At 31.9% G+C, this 17,860-nt stretch overlaps 1 protein-coding gene across 4 annotated transcripts in view; it reads right to left on the reverse strand.

Moving 5' to 3' along the window:
* LOC148609565 (uncharacterized) overlaps positions 1-17,860 on the reverse strand; it is a 38,429-nt gene that overhangs the window by 11,424 nt on the left and 9,145 nt on the right. For all 4 annotated transcript variants that reach the window (XM_088596479.1, XM_088596480.1, XM_088596478.1 and 1 more), the window contains 8 exons: positions 17,526-17,740; positions 7,513-7,704; positions 6,715-6,833; positions 6,225-6,342; positions 2,500-2,596; positions 1,952-2,072; positions 1,126-1,429; positions 289-392 (listed from right to left, as the gene is read on the reverse strand). In XM_088596479.1, coding sequence (XP_088452605.1) covers positions 289-392; positions 1,126-1,429; positions 1,952-2,072; positions 2,500-2,596; positions 6,225-6,342; positions 6,715-6,833; positions 7,513-7,704; positions 17,526-17,740 — 1,270 coding nt within the window. The remainder of the gene's footprint in view (positions 1-288; positions 393-1,125; positions 1,430-1,951; positions 2,073-2,499; positions 2,597-6,224; positions 6,343-6,714; positions 6,834-7,512; positions 7,705-17,525; positions 17,741-17,860) is intronic.

Consider the following 17,860-nt stretch of genomic DNA (forward strand, 5'->3'; position numbering starts at 1 on the left):
AATGAATTAAAGTACATCATACAGAAGACAAGACATCGATTTCACCACAATATTTCTTGAAATACTTGGTCATTGCATATACATTGATGATTTATACTATACCATTTATATTCATTATGTTTTATGATAAGGAAAGATAATTCCCATCCTCATACAAACACACCTCAGTACAAATCTCTTCTTAAGGCATCATGGTTTAAAAAATGGAAAAAAAGACTGATGCATCACAGGAAAATCTATAGGACTTCAATCATTGTTGTTTCAAAAAAAGAAATTTATTTTTTGTACCTTCAACCTTTTCCTGCACAGGATGAGGCTTCCTCTTCACTGGCTTAGATGGTTCTCTGGTATCTGCTGTCCAGGCATTTGTTATTGGGATCTCTACTTCTTTTCTTAAAATGTACAAATACAACAATCCAAAAGGATTCCATTTATCGAGTAAATTTACAATATCTCAAATTTACTTAATTCTTTCAATTTTAAGACACAAAAGATTTTTCAAAAATTTTGTTTTTCAACCAACTTTCTGCCACCCTTTGAAATAAATCCAAATTTATTTTCACAAATTAACTGTTATCTCAGAAACATTTATATCCTTTTGCAAATGGACGTTGTTATTCAAAACTTGACTAATGATGATAATGTTACTAATTTTGTATATTATGGACAATGTATAATATCAAATCAACCATTTGACACCATCAAAGTGGACAGATTTCTAAGGTGTAGTTTATTGTTTGCATTTATGGAATTGTGACTAAGTGATGTTTCAGTAACATAAAATTTCAGAGTCAATAGACTGTGACTGTGGGGGCATACACATGAAAGAGATATAGAATTGTGTAGAAGTGATGCTAATTCAACTGTACACCATGTATGATTGACCTACAATGAAAAGTTCATACTAACATAATCAGAAGACTTAACATGAAAATCTTAATGTGGACACTGATGCCAGAAAGTGAATACCTTAGTTTTTAGTCTGAATATCAGATCTTGCTTTTATGAAAATGCTCAGATGAATTCCAAATGTTTAGTGGGATCACTATTTATTCAGTTTTAATCCATGAGCATAGAAGTGATCGTACACAAACTTTTTACATACAATAAAACACATTGACTCACTCTGTTTGTTGATACTTTACATCATGGTTTATTTTTAGTATATCGACATCTGGGTTGTCGTTGGATGACAAAACATTTTTATTGTTGACTTGAACTGCCTTTCTTCTGCTATGTGCCGGATTATGAACAATTGTCCTTATATTTTTTTTGTTCAGATGATTATCTGTCAACCTCCAGTTCTGGTTTGTTTTACCATTCTCAACAGCTCTACCATCATCAAGCTCTGCATTTAAATGTTGTCCTTCTTTTATCATAGACTTCAAAAGTTTCATACATTCTCTGAACTTCTGTGGATTTGTGATTCCTAGCAAAGAAATTAATAAGCAATAAAATGCATATTGATATCACATATGAAATGAATACATGTATTATTAATGCATATGATACGAAAAAAACTTGCACTAAAAAATAAACTTATACTGCTCTATATACAGATAAAGTACTTTTATTTATAGGAACAGGTTCCATCTTTGATGGTTTAGGGAAACAACGTTACTTGGTTGATTCTTGAATTTGTGAATATGACAACTCCATCTTACAAATGATTGGGAATTTTTTTACATTGAGAATCTATTTTCACGTTTACAAAATCCACAAAAACCTTAAAAATTGATACCCCACGAACAACAATACTTTCACAGTATACTGGTATATGTTTGATAATTATGTAAAGAACTCCTCATTCCATGATTGCTACACCCCATCATATCCATGAAAAAAAAAATACTGAGTAGAACCCAAATCCATTGAAATATTGTATATGATGCCAGTGCCACATGAAAAATCTTTGTGACATATTTTAATAGCATGCAATTCTTCATCATACCTGCAGTAATGGGATCAGGAACTTTACCACCTACATAACCTTGTATTATTTCAGCACACATAATTTTATCTTCATCAGTCAACTTTGTATTCATGCCATCTAAAGCTGCATTCCCTACTTCCTGTAAAGAAAAATTTGAAATCGGTCATTGTTTTTAATCTAAAGACGAGTCAGTATAAATACCTACTAAAATAATCTATCCCTGTTGTGAATTTCTCCATTTAGACTACATACATGAATAAAATCTAGAAACTTCAGAACTTTCAAGAGAAAGGTATAAGAGATAAAAAATTGATTTTTTTAAATCAGTTTCACCAGAAAGCTTAATGTTAGAACCAACAGATGATTATGGTGTATGAAGAAGGCAACACAGTATAATCAAACATGATGTAGAAAACTTTCACCAAATATTTACCAATCAAAATATAAAAACAATACGCTCATAATCATTTAAAAAAAAAACACAGTCACAATAATTATAGAATGTTGGAATATTAAATTATTACAGAAAGACACATTCAATACTTTAAGTACCATCATCAAATTACCTTAGCTAGCTTTAGACACGCCAGCTCAGTTTCTAACTCAGCAACTTTCTTCTTTAGTTTCTTGATCAGTGATTTCTCATCTAACTGCTCGTTTCTCCTGCAAAAACACAAAATATCTTCTAAACATCAATCATGAACAACTTTAATATGAATTAATTTCTCCTGTAGTAGATTTATTTCATGGTTACAAAAGCACTTCTCCATCAATTGCCTATCAATAAATGTTTAAAAAATAAATAATTAAATATGCCATAATTTAATAAAGTAAATAATTTGGCACATTTATCATACATTTCTTTTCATAAATTGACAGCTTTCATTTTTATTAATCTATTGATTTTCCACCATTCTATTATGAATACAGTTTTATAGATAACAAGCAAGGTATGACCTATATTTCAGGAAAATAAGATGTTGTTTAAATCTGGAAGTATTAAAGGATTCCTAGGGATGAATTCTCCCTATATGGAACAGATGTTACTGACTTGATTTGTCCACCAGATGCAAAAAAAAAAAACAAAACAAAACAAAAAAAAAACATAACAAAAACATTTCAAGTTTCAAACAACACCCTTTTGTAAGCAGTTACAGACAGAGAAAATCTACAAACTATCTTAACTACATGTAGAGTTTGAATTTCTAATTCATTACAACAATTAGGCTCTAGAAACTACATGTAGAGTTTGAATTTCTAATTCATTACAACAGTTAGGCTCTAGAAACTATTATGATAAATTTACATTTAGTTGTTGTGCGACAAAACAGTATAGAAACAACAGGAAAGAAAAGGATTTTTCCTGAAAAAAAATCATTATAAACTGTGAAAATCAAGAAATTCTTTTTAAAAAGCCTATATGCTATACTGGTTCAATATATATCCTTGGAAAGTACGTTTATTCATGTGATACTAATTTAATGTAGTTTTGAGGGCAACCACAAATTGTTGATAAAACATGATGTTTTTACTTCACACTCAGATGCTTGAGTTGAAATCCATGGATTAAAAACTCCACAAATAAAAAATTCCAGAAAATAAAAACATGAAAACTGATCCCCACTAATGTCCTTCATAAGAATGCATATACATTTTCATTTCTATTGTTAAAGTAACAACTTTAAACATATAAAATACAGAAATACAAACTTTACCAGGGTCCAGTTTCATGGAACATCTCCACTGAAGCTGTCTCCCTAGTTACTGACTTAAATAATTATTAATAGATATCCAGTCCTTACTCAAGTTATTGACCCATCAACCAATCCATACACCTGTTAGAACTGATAGAATGGCTATAGGCCATTTGACAGTATCAAATAAGGCCAATTGTGTACAGATTCTTCAAAATTCTTTTTCATATTTAATATCATAATAAAGAGTAGAACTGAGATAATTTTATTATTTTTATGAAAAAAAAAATGACAAAAATGTGATATGCATTGTTAATGGATAATTTAATTTTTTAATATGGTTTTAAATTATCACCATTTCATCATTTTTCAATTTTATATAATTAGAAAAGCTGCCAAATACAACATAACTGAGACAAATAGCTAATTTTTAATGCTAAATATGTTGTTTCAAAGGTTTCTCCAATGTGACCCAGGGATATCTAAACTGATTTGGACTCTTAACAAAGTCACATTTAGAAATCATTAATAAAAATTTGGGGTCAAGTTGACAGAGACACTCAAAAATTGAAATAATGCTGCAAAAAGTGCAAACTTTTGGAAACTTTGGTGGAAAATTTGTAGATCTGCTGATTTGGGAATCACATTTTCAATGATTGAAAGATAATATGCTTATACATGTACATGTGGTAGAAAATGCTAAATCATTCATTTAACATTCTTAGAAGAGCAGGAATAATTCTCCATATCAAATTTCTCATTTCCATTCATGCAGTAGACCAAATATGGTCCTTATCATTCCTAGTCCTGTTATAAACAGTTGCATGGATCATTTCAAGTGAACACATAATATATATATATGAAAACCCTTAAATCATTACAAAACACACATTGATTCCAAACACCATCATGTGATTTATAGCACATCCAATGATGATATTCAGGGAGTTCCCTTTATCAAATGACAATCACAGGATGATTTTTTGGTAGTAAACTGGACAATTGAGACAGAGATCCATACATCATTACAGACACAGATTTAAATACATATGTCCAGTTTTACTACTAATGGCAGGTTATCAGGTAATAGTCATTTCATCAAGGTTAGAACATTATATCCCCTGAACATCACCATTGTATTCACTGTAATATTCTGATGACATCTCTTGGTGTACAACAAATGAAAAAAATGGAACTGTTATTAAGCAGAATTCTCAAAAGATTCACAGCATGGTCCTAGATAAGTGCACAGTATTAATTTTAATTTATTGCTGCATATATCAAGATATTTTCTCAATATTAGAAATCTTTTGACAATCCTGCAGTTAAGAAATTTAGGATCTGCATGCAAGTTTGGATGATAAGCACATATTAACATTTGCCCAGTCTACCAATAAGCTATAGATAATTCCATGTATTATACAACTACATGCAAGCAACCATGCCTGCTCTACATGCTATGCTTACCAAATTCTTCCACTAAAATGCCAAACACATACTTTGTGAGAAAATAAGCTAACTGCTTGAATCACATGCATATGGAGTGATGTGTATTTATACAATAATAATAATTTTATTTTTGGCATACAATATAGTTTGGTTTAAATTCCAGTGTTTTTAGTTCATAAAGTCTCATTCATGCATGCTTTACTATATAAATGTCATAAATAATATAAGAATAATTCCTTAAAGATTAGTTTACAATATTTCATTTTCATGACAAATTTGAAAAAAAAAATGAAATAGAAAAATGTGATTTGCAAGTTTTTTGTGTGAAAATAACTTTATCAGATCTCTACTAATTACCAACAGTACCGCTAACTATAACAACAAATCCTACCATAAAAGTTACTAGAGTTATCTCCCTTTCTCATACCTATATCATAGCTGAAATTGACTATGTTATAATGATTAAAAAGAAGTGATCTAAGGGGAGTATTCTTTACTCACTAAGGAAATTAAAAATGTGTTAAATTAAAATTTTAAACCCAAACATTTGTCCAGACCTCCACATTGTTAACCTGCAGGTTTTTACTCTTAAATGACAAGCTAAAGTGATTAGATAATTCGTCCAAAATTGGAAGGGGAAATAACTCTAATAAGAAAACTGTAACATTTCCACTTCATACCTCATTCCAAAATATTCGCTGCATTCAGTGATATTCATATAACTAATTAAAGTTTATCAAGAGGTTAAAACAACTGACCAACACCTTAGTTTTTTTCCTGTGATTTTGGCCATTTAGACATTATGGCATCTGGTTTTGGGCCATTTTTTTGCTTCATGCTTATTGAGAAAGTTCTCATCTTATCTACCATTTATATGTATTTTTTAATTCATAACCAAGATCTGGATACAGGTAAATAGATTCTGTCCTAATTTTTTGTTTCTACTACTGCTCTTCTCATTACATGAATAAAACTTAATAACTGAAATAATTTGATTCTTTAAACTCAAATACTGGAAATTGTTAAATCAGAATTCATTATGGTTAAAACTAATCTAAGTTAACAATGCTGATTCAAGTTAAAATAGATGAACCCTCATGCTAAAGTGATTTCTACAATTGCAGAGTTTTTACACATGAAGTACTTACGAGACTGTATTAGCTATACAGGCTACTCGACCAGCAAAACGACAGGTGGATATAGACTCTCCTATGTTCTCAAATTCCAACGATATGGTTGCTATCATAGCAGTCATACAATTTCCACCTGAAAAAGTAGGGATTTTATACATCAAGGCATGTTTCTTTTCTATTTCAATTTAAAGTCTTGAACTGGAAGGAGAGAGTTCCTGTATGGCACATGTATACACAGACCTAAACTGTCCCACAGGACCATAGTTACTAAAGGAAAGTTCCTGTATGGTACATATATATATAGACCCAAACTGTCCTAAAGGACCATAGTTACTAAAGGAGAGTTCCTGTATTGTATACGTATACACAGACCCAAACTGTCCCAAAGGACCATAGTTACTAAAGGAAAGTTCCTGTATGGTACATGTATATAAATAGACCCATACTGTCTCAAGGACCATAGTTACTAAAGGAGAGTGCCTGTATTGTAAATGTATATACAGACCCAAACTGTCCCGAAGGACCATAGTAAGCAGTGAGTTCCTGTATGGTACATGCTTGCTGATGTTTCCAGCTCTTGTTCCTTCTGCAGTTGCTGGTCTGTTTTGTAAGCTATTTCCTTGTCTATAAAATTAAATAAATAAGATTTGAGGGAGACTAACAACATGTTATAATATCTGAAGAAGAGAAAACTAACAAAAAATTAAACTACGTATAGACCCAACTACTAAACTACTAACACATAATTGAATTTTACAGCTTTTGATTGACAGCCTTAAATTTATTCTAATCAATTTCCATCTTCTTGAAACACTAAAGAAGAGATGAACTGTAGAAGATAGCCTATTTAAAATGAATGCAAAAATCAACCCCTACGAACAAGTCGGTTTTGCTAATTCTTTTGACGATTAATGATGGAAGATATACATAAAGAGATGGCAATATGCATTTTTTGCGCCTGTCCCAAGTCAGGAATTTTTGGCCTCTGTATGCCTTGTTCCATTTTCACCTTTAGCTTATTTTTTATGTTACTTGAGTATATTGAGGCAACTCTTTCGCTGCACCTGTGTATAATGATGTTTTGGGACCAACTGCAGCCTGCCCTGTGGTGTGAGGATTTGTTCATTGAAGACCAATGGGTGGCCTTTTGGACTGACATTTTATCCTGGTGGGGTTGTTATCTCATCATACCAATTTTCATTATATTTCAATACATGTTTGTTCAAGCTATAGAATTGGAGATCTTCAGGATGTAATATATATTAGAGAACTCAAATTATCATTATGTAGTTTGATAAAATACCTGCGGTTGTTGCCACTACTGTTAGGCCTTTGTCTGCTTGCCGGTGCACCTCCTCCTTGAAGGGAGATAATCACAGTCTCAAGGTAATGTAAGGATAAGTTGATACACTTGGCCTCATTTAGTTGATGACCTTGGACACCTGTCTTTGAGACTCTTTCTGATCCTGCCAAATCAACTAAATGAAGTTTGGACCTGAAAGAAAAAATCAACTTGGCTTTAAGGTGACAAAACTTTAAAGCCCCTTTTATGAAAATGCAGCATACTTTTTACCCTATTTTCAGGATTGATAATACCATAAAAACAACAAAAATCTTACCACTAGCAATCTTTCCTTTCATGAAAATTGTAAAGATCCCTCCGAAAATGCATTAATTTATACCAGTGAAAACTCTCAACTGAGAGATTCAAAGAGAATTAGTAACCAAGCCAATTAATATATTTAAAGCATGTTTATAGTGGGACATATAACGTAAAAGAATATTTTTTCTAAATACTCATGTACTGTGGTGCTGTGTAGATTTGAAAACCAAGGAAATAAAGTAATAGTCAGATAACAGTAAATTAGTCACAATTTGTGAAATTCATAAATGTAGCATTAAACCTTAAGTAAATATGAATAATCTTTAAATTTACCCAATATCTCAGCTGATAGAAGTCATTATATAATTTATAAAATAAAGTTTCATTTAAATTTAATCCTTTACTTTAAATGATGATTGATGTCAACTTAGTTCTCAAATTGGTTTCAAACAACCATTTATAGGCTGTCATTTCTGGAAACATACAAGAGAGCATGTGTATACGTTAAAACCTTGAATATACTAGAATATTGTCTAAGCCAATCAAATCTTTTCATCTAAATTTTTATGTAAAGAATTGTTATAAGCCCAAGCCACAGCCTGCTCTGACTGAACCTGGACAGTTTGGTCACCAATATGAGAGATTACTGGCTTGAAACATTATCTACATTTATTAGGTATGATTCATTCTTGGGATTGATAAATAGGTGTGTGGTAATGACTAATGAAACATCAAGGATCCATTAATTTTTTGTGCTCACCAAAAAAAAAAAAAAAAAAAATGAAAACCATAGCATAGCTCACAAAAGAAATTCTCCCTAAGTCCAAAGCATATATGTATGCAAATACTTTCAAAAATTTCTGTGTGATCCTAAATTTTTCATATAAACTCAAAACTTATTTGAACCTGAAGTTTGAATATAAGACGCACAAAAGCAAAGCTATTATAGAGTGGGTGTCTCACTGGAGTTAAGTCCAAGTAGGGCTAATAGAAACTTAAAAATTTATTCAGACCAAAAATCTTTGGAGTTGGTACACACTGACATTACATAATAATTATTTCCTCAGAGTTTCAGTAAGATTTATTCAGAAGATTTTGAAAATATAAGTTTTCTCAGTTAATTGCTTAGTCTATGTTTAACTAATGGAAAAACCCAAATTCATTCAGACCAAAAACCACTGTTAATTATAGTGTAAATTTTTGTCAATATATGGACATACTTTTAGATTTTTTATATCTATGCTTTCCTTTTTTTAATTTTTCACTTTTTTTTACTGATTGTTCTCTTTTAATTTTATACTTTCTTTATTGCTTTCAAATAATCATTTTTTTTTCATGTGTGTGTATATGCATGAATTTAAAGGCAATTTCATGGTTCCATTGCATTTTAGTCTTTCTTATTTTAAATTCTTTGTCATTGATACATTCATATTGTATATCTGTTAACTATTAGTTTCCATTTTTTTATCATTTTATATGAGTCTTTTCTTGTATATTATAGTTTATATTTTTATCATACCAAGCACTTAAGGTAACTGTTTATATTATATTATGCACTATACAAATGTTGTATATCAATAATAATAATAAAAAAAACCAGGCACATAATGTCCTGCTTAATTAATAATCCTTCTCTCAAAGTTTAAAAAAAAATTTGGTTAAGCAGTTTAAGAGGATATGTGGATACAAAATCTATACCTCCTACCATCCGTCTGAGTTCAATACTTATAAAAAAAATCTGATCAAAATTAATATAACAGCTGTACAACAGCATTCTCTAAAATTCATCTCCTAAGTTTCATGAAACTCCATCTAGCTGTTTAGGAGGAATTTAGGATACAAATGAGTGATGAATAAACACACCAAAGAACATTCCGATCACTACAAACAGTGCTGCTTTTTAGTGGGGGTATAATTAGTTGCTTGTGTAGCTGGTTTGTATAACATTTTCTTGCAAAATACTTAAAATTTAACCTATTTAAGGTCTTTTACCAGACATAACAACAGGTTACTGTGGTAACATTATTTTGTTACATAGTTAAACCAAGAAATATAAACTTCTGACTTAAATTCTTGATTTAAAAACATCCTACACCTACATCTTAAATTAATTCTCTGAAAAAATTTGCAGTATGATTTTATAACATTTCCCTTAAATTACTGGTTAAGAATTATTTACTAATCTCATGCCCATTCCTGGTAGAAAAAATGCTGAGACAACAAAAATCCATGAGGTTATACCTAATAACAAATGTGAATTTTTCACATTCTACCAATATTGAAGATTTTTAAATTCATTTAATTTTCAAAACATTAAAATATTAGGAAAAAAGTCTTTACTTATCAATTTGAAAGAACTAAAGATCTTACCTTACACTAGCTCAGAGTCATTGAAAATTTTGCTAAAGTAATGAAAGGGAAACCTTAAGACACACATAAATCATAACCAGCTATTTCATTCAGATTGAAAAACTAGAAATGACATTGATAAGGCACATATTTTTTCATTACATTATTAGTAAATCAAATCTGCTGAGTATTTGTACAAGTTAAGTTTACATATAAATGTACAAATATGGACTGATAAAGAAAGATTTTAGTAAAAGTATTTATTGTTTGACCTACTGATTAGCATGGACATGCTAAAATTAATCATACTTGTCTGTAACCCAAGATGGTAACAAAGAAACCAACAAGTCTTATATTGACAGACCTACCATAGAGCATAGAGGTCATCACTGGTTAATTTTGATATGGACAGAGCGACAGTAACGTCCTATATATATAGAATATAAGACCAGGACTATGAATGGCTACAAAATATTCTGACAGCAGTGACGAAAATTTGTTGATATGGAAGTAAACAATTACACATGTACGGATGCACTGTTTTGTCTTTTAGTACAACATTGAGCTCTGTCCATCATAGGCATAGCCCATAAATATAGCATATTAATACCTAACAGGAAAAAAAAAACAATTGCAGAATATGTCATCAAAGGAAAAAATATTTTACATACTCCATAAGATATTGATGTCTTTCAGAAAACATATCACAAATCTAAAGAACATATCTACATCATCTTGCTTTTAAATGACAAAAATGCATGTACTGTGAGTGTACAATAAGATTCTGTTGTTTTAAAGCCCATTCAAGCTTTTTTTTCAAGTTTGTGCAGTCACATGCAATAGGATTGAAATACAAATGTAGTTCCTATCTCCTGTTTTATTATTGTGGTATGAAAATAAAGCGGTAAGACATAGGGCAGGTTTTGTCCACAATCATATTAGAAATAAGATGAAAGTTTAACACAAAATTTGTTCCCAAGCATATAATATTCATAAGTGGTTAATTTTGTTTTTTTTTCTTTTAAAAAATTCAACCATTAATTTTTAGCGGTCATTTATTTCATTTTTTTACAATAGTTTCTTGTCAATGACTTCCTGTGGGTTTAAAAAAATTGCTGAAAAAAGGTCTATACATGTATTTGCATGCAATGATTGGATAAGGTATAAATCATTCTAAAATATATTTGTTAATGAAATTGATATTATTGACCAGTAAAGATGACCAAATTTCCAGTGAAATAGATGAAATGGTTGAGAGACCTGTAGAGTACTGAATTCTTTCAAATTTGACCTACCTTGAATCAAGGCATACTCCCCCTAATAGTATAAACTGTACTGACACCAAGTGTTTTATCTCATTACAGGCTATGAAATGTAGTTATTGTCTTCTCGACATTTAAATCAACAATGTAATCAAGACTACTATAGAAGGCCAACAGATTATTTCAGACGGTATGCTTCGATGCATTTATTTATAAATGATTATTGTCTAAATCCAGACTTGTAAAATTTCTCATCTATAAATAGTTTTGGGTTAGATATACAAGTAAGGGACAAAGTCATTCATTTAACTATTGAATTGATTAGGAAATGGTTTAATTCATCTCATAATTAAACCAACAGGGTTTTGTTCTTAGATATCTGATACTTGTGATTAGTCAAGATTTTGCGGGTGACACACAGCTTTCAATTAGTGAATTTTATTCAACTACCTGAAATTTGAAATGAGAATCTGAATGTATCATTTAGATTTTGAAGACATTGTTTGATAAGCCAAAAAGACCAAAGATAAGAGGCTCCCAGAAGCCTGAATCGCTCAACTGGTTGAATTTTGTCTTTCAAGGGCAATAAATTAAACAAGAAGTTGTCCAATAATTTTGACTCAAGAAAACTTTGATAGGACTTATCATAAGGATCATTTCAGTAAATGGAAGTCCAAATCTATCATAGTTTTCAAGACAATGGCTGAAAACTGTAGAAAAAAAAAATCTGTCATTTTCCCCTGTCAAGGGCAATAACTATTATAAGAAGGCATCTGACAAATTTTATGCCTGAACACTTTTGTAGTCCTAAAAATAAGGATCATTTCAGCTATTGAAAGAATTTGGCTAAACCTAACGGTTTTGGAGATATATGCAAAAAACTACTGTCTGACCCCTATGTTCTATTTTTAGTAACAACTGCCATGTTTTTCAATGGATCAAAAATCCCCACAACAGTTCTATGCAGGCTACCCCAAGGAACATTTATACCAAATTTGGTTCCAATTGGTCAAGTAGTTTCAGAGGAGAAGAGTTTTGAAAATTGTCAAGGACGATGGACGATGATGACAGATGCCAAGTGATGGCAATAGCTCACTTGGCCTTCAGCCAGGTGAGCTAAAAATTGGGACCCTTACCAAAAAAAAACTTTCACATTAGTTTATATTTCATTTTTCTTTAAAGATACTGTCCAAGTCAGTGTCATGATTTTTATAAAATTGAGACCACTTCAAATTAATACTGGTTGTTCAAGCAAGATTACTACAGGGAAATTAAAAGAAAAAAATCATTTCAAAATTATTTAGGTAAAGAGAAATGCCTTTTCTTAAAAAAATCACAAATTTAATAAGAAAAACTGTGAGCAAAGCTCACTATAGAATACTCCCATAATCCCTACCCCAGTACCGTGAATATCACTTCAGTAGAATACTCCCATAATCCCTATCCCAGTACTGTGGATATCACTTCAGTAGAATACTCCCACAATCCCTACCCCAGTACTGTGGATATCACTTCAGTAGAATACTCCCATAATCCCTACCCCAGTACTGTGGATATCACTTCAGTGGATACTCCCATAATCCCTACCCTAGTACCAAGGATATCACTTCAGTAGAATACACCCATAATCCCTACCCCAGTACTGTGGATATCACTTCAGTAGATACTCGCATAATCCCTACAAAAATACTGTGGATATTACTTCAGTAGAATACACCCATAATCCCTACCCCAGTACTGTGGATATCACTTCAGTAGATACTCCCATAATCCCTACCAAAGTACTGTGGATATCACTTCAGTAGAATACTCCCATAATCCCTACCCCAGTACTGTGGATATCATTTCAGTAGAATACTCCCATAATCCCTATCCCAGTACTGAGGAGATCACTTCAGTAGATACTCCCATAATCCCTACAAAAGTACTGTGGATATTACTTCAGTAGAATACACCCATAATCCCTACCCCAGTACTGTGGAGATCACTTCAGTAGATACTCCTATAATCCATACCCCAGTACTGTGGATATCACTTCAGCAGATACTCATATAATCCCTAGCCCAGCACTGTGAATATCACTTCAGTAGATACTCCTATAATCCCTACCCCAGCACTATGGATATCACTTCAGTAGAATACTCCCATAATCCCTACCCCAGTACTGTGGATATCACTTCAGTAGAATACTCCCATAATCCCTACCCCATTACTGGTTATATCACTTAAGTACAATATTCCCAATATACCCTACCCCAGTACTCTTTATATCACTTCAGTCTGAAATGGAATCCAATATGGAATACCTTTACAAAACTTCTGTCAAACAATTATATATAGGTGGATGTCATATGTATTTGTCAAGAAAACTGTGAGGAAAAAGTTGTGGAAGGACGAAAGGATGGAATGACTGTCATCATGATCACAGCAGGAACTATAAATATGTGATTTTGAAAAAAATATTCAATGCATATGTAATGGAAATAATCAATGTAATGATGTTTTGAAGTTATAAAACACATCAATCAACAGGTAAATTTAAAGTGGACATGATAACAATAAAGCTTCACAAAATAAATTAACATACCAAAAGTTGTGTCAATAATACTCCCTACAGGTTGTATTTCAATTTTCCATTGGCATGATATACTCTTAACAATACATGATTTGTTCATACAAATCTCAACAAATTCATCATCCAAACAGAGAGGTTCCAAAAGGGTGGAGAGGTAATCATATAGTTTTCTTAATAATTCAGTTCAAGTATAATAATTTATTTTTGTAGAGTGAAGAACAGACTTTTTAAAGTTTTTCATTCATTTTCATGAGTGAACTAATTTGATTATATGCTTAGTTTGCAAATTAAGTTTTAATACTTATTACATAACCAAATGAATACATTGTGAATCCCTTAATCATCCACCCTATTTCATTGGTCCTTCTTAATCATGATAACACTAATATTTATCCATCTCTCAAAGACTAAGTTAGATGACAAGAATTGTTGATTTAAAGTTGTACAATTGAACACATTTTGACAAAAGCCTTTTAAAGTGCTAATTCGTTAACTGGTTAATGGACTCCTAATCCCTTTAGTTTAAACTTGTCAAAAGTTTGCCGAAATGTAACAGTAAGCTCTTTTCAAACAGTGTTGTTGGTCTTATCAAAAACAATTTATGTTAGAGATTATTTTAAAGTCAAACAAGCATTTTTAATTGGAATGTAACAGTTTTGATAGAATCAAAATGTCTATGAATGTTGATTTAAGGCATAATTAAGGTCCTACAAAGTGTTAACATTGCATATATCTAAGCTATATGACTTTCAGTCTAGATTGTTCAGGTCAATACATATATTTCAAAAGTTTACAACATTAGAAGCACAATATATGTCTGATCATAAAATCAGAAACCAAAGGGAGGCAATATTTCCATAATTTCTCTAAAATGAAAAATATAAGACATTTTGCACAGGTGATATAAACTTCATCTCTTCATTAGAAAAAAAATGTAACTAGAACTTGACCAGATTTGTATATTTTTTCAAGATTCCTTTTTATACAATTTTCAATACACTCTAATCCTATTCTACCTAAGCTAACATTCAAAACTCACATTAAACAAAGAACTGCAGATATCAGTCCAAATTTTGTCCAAAAAATACTGTGCTAATGGTACCTCTATCTCAAACATATGAGTTAATTAAACGGACATATTTTTTTTGTAATATTCAAACAGGAAAACAGATGGAGAGAACATTTTGAAGAACTTCTGAATAGACCAGCACCAGAAAAAGAAGCTGAGATTCTACCAGCAGAACAATTCTTGACATCTCTCTAGAGCCACCACCAAAAGAGGAGATAGAAAGGTGACTGAAACTTTAAATAATGGAAATTCAGGAGGCCCAGAATGTATTCCAGCAAAAGCTTTGAAATCAGCACCGGAAACATCTGTGACTATCCTCCATCCTTTGTTACAACAGATTTGGATGGAATAAAACATACTTACAGACTGGAAGGAAATTGTCAAGCTGCCAAAGCAAGGGGGACAACAGCCTACAATAACTACAGGGGTAGTATCAAGCTGCTGTCAGTCCTAAATCACATAATGCTTGAGTGGGTGAAGGCATCAGTGGTCCAGCAATTACATGACCATCAAGCTGGATTTAGGAAGGATAGACCTTGCCAAGACCAGATTGTCACATTATTATGGAACAGTCGTTTGCAAGGAAGTCTTCACTATACATCAACTCATTGACTTCTTGAAGGTGTTTAATAGTAAGGACAGAGGCTCACTGTGGAAGATCGTGAGCCACTATGGAATACCGGAAAATAAATCTCTATTGTCAAGGCCATCTTTGATGGAATGACATGCAGAGTTTTGCATGAAGGAGATGTGACAGAAAAATTCCAGGTGATTACAGGTGTTAGACAGGGCTGGATATGATCTCCTTTCCTCTTTTTGATGGTCATCAATAGAGTGATGAAGAAAACTACACAGGACAAAAAGATTGGCATTTAGTGGACTATGCTAGAACAGCTTGATGACCATGAGTTTGAGACATAAAAATGAGACTAAAGAAAGCCAGGACAGCTTTCAACATGCTAAAGAAAGCATGGAATGATAAAGAGATTTCAAAATCCACCAAGATCAAGATATTCAAATCAGTCATCGTTTACAGAGCTGAAACAAGGAGAACAACCACTAAATCAGACAAGCATTTATTAACAGATCTCTTAGAAGAACACAGCAAATTTTCTGGTCAATTTGCATTTCAAACTACAACCTCTAGCAGAATACTAAACAAATTCCACCTCCCACACAGACTCGAAAGCAAAAGTGGACCCAAATAGGGCATACCCTCAGAAATGTCCAGGTACAATCACTATACAGTCCCTTCAATAAAATCTGCAGGGAAAACAACCAACAAGAACACCTGGAGGAGTAACAACTGAGAAGATGATGAAGGCACACTACAATTGGCATGAAATGGCTCATAGGGCAGATTGATTGGTATCCACAAATTAAAAGTACTTTTACAATATAAGCCTATTACCAAATACATGTACTTATTCACTCTGTAGATAAGTAAAAACTATATGATAATGAATGAATAAATGAATTAATGAATAATCAAGGGAACCAAGATTTGAGTGGTAATCAAAAGAATATGTTCCAAGGACAAAGACCATACAGGAAAAATAGAGCCATTAAACAAAGTACATGAAAAAACTAAAATAACATGTACAAAGAAACCAAATTCAATGAGTCACACAGCCTCTATTAAAAAATAGGAGAATGGACCAGGTGCACCAGTAGGGTAATATCCCTCCGCTTTTCCAAAAACACCTGCTAAGTTGCTCATAATTATCATGTCCAGGGCAGACAAATAAAAGAAAGGAAAACTATGACAAGGTGAACAATTAAATTTTCAAGGTACAGATTGTACATAAGGATCCATGAGGCCAACCATAAAACTTTTGTAGTAATGAATTTAATCTTGTAGCAACAAAACGTTGTCCTATGTCTCCTTAAGAAGTCTAATTGTAAGAAGTCTAGCATGGTATAAAAAGTCTGCATATTTTCAGCAAGCTCTGGCATAATGTATGAGTTGTGATATATGTAAATGAATGAACAAACAAACAAACAAACAAAAAACAAACCAAATAATGAACAAACAACACATGAATGGAAGAACTAAGGAATACTGTATAGTCCATATTTCACAAATCATGGTATAATATTACATTATAGGCAATGCAATATCCAGTGGTATTTGCATTTTTCACACTTTCATCAAAGAAAAACAATATTTATTTCACAAAAGAACATACTTAGTTTTGACAAACACTAATGCTTATAAAAGTTCTAAATTCAATATTCAATTGTGTTTGGTAAATAGAGTCAAAACTTGATGCATAAAAAAATCAATCATTTTAAGAAATGAATTTCAGCATTATGAATGAAATACTCCTTATTTTTTTTACCTTTGTTCCCATCAATTCACAAATTGACCTCATTATATATTGGCCTGACCAAATGTTTTGGGTTTGTTTTGTCCAGGATTGTTTTACATTTTTTATGGTTTATAACAGTAGGGTACCTTGTAATGGTATCTGAGCCTGGTTTCTTTGCAGTCAACTGTACAGTGAACACAGCATGTGACCTTGATGACCTATCATGTACATTTGTAGCAGCAACTTTCCTGTTAGTCTGTCCCTTCGATAGAAGATTCAATGCCACTTCCTCTGATGTTACCTGATGCACAGATAAGTTTCTCACAACCCATACTCCTCTTGAACTCTCCAAAACATGAACCTGAAAAAAGAGATGTAACATAGCTGACACACTTTGATCAATACATTATGCCTGGTGTGACTTGTTCATTATTTAAGGAATGACTGTTATAATTTTTCGGTTTATGAAGAAATAACCTCA

Source organism: Perna viridis, chromosome 8 (assembly GCF_037379345.1).
Source record: "Perna viridis isolate PV_CMFRI_1.1 ecotype Kerala chromosome 8, ASM3737934v1, whole genome shotgun sequence".
Taxonomy (NCBI): Eukaryota; Metazoa; Mollusca; class Bivalvia; order Mytilida; family Mytilidae; genus Perna; species Perna viridis.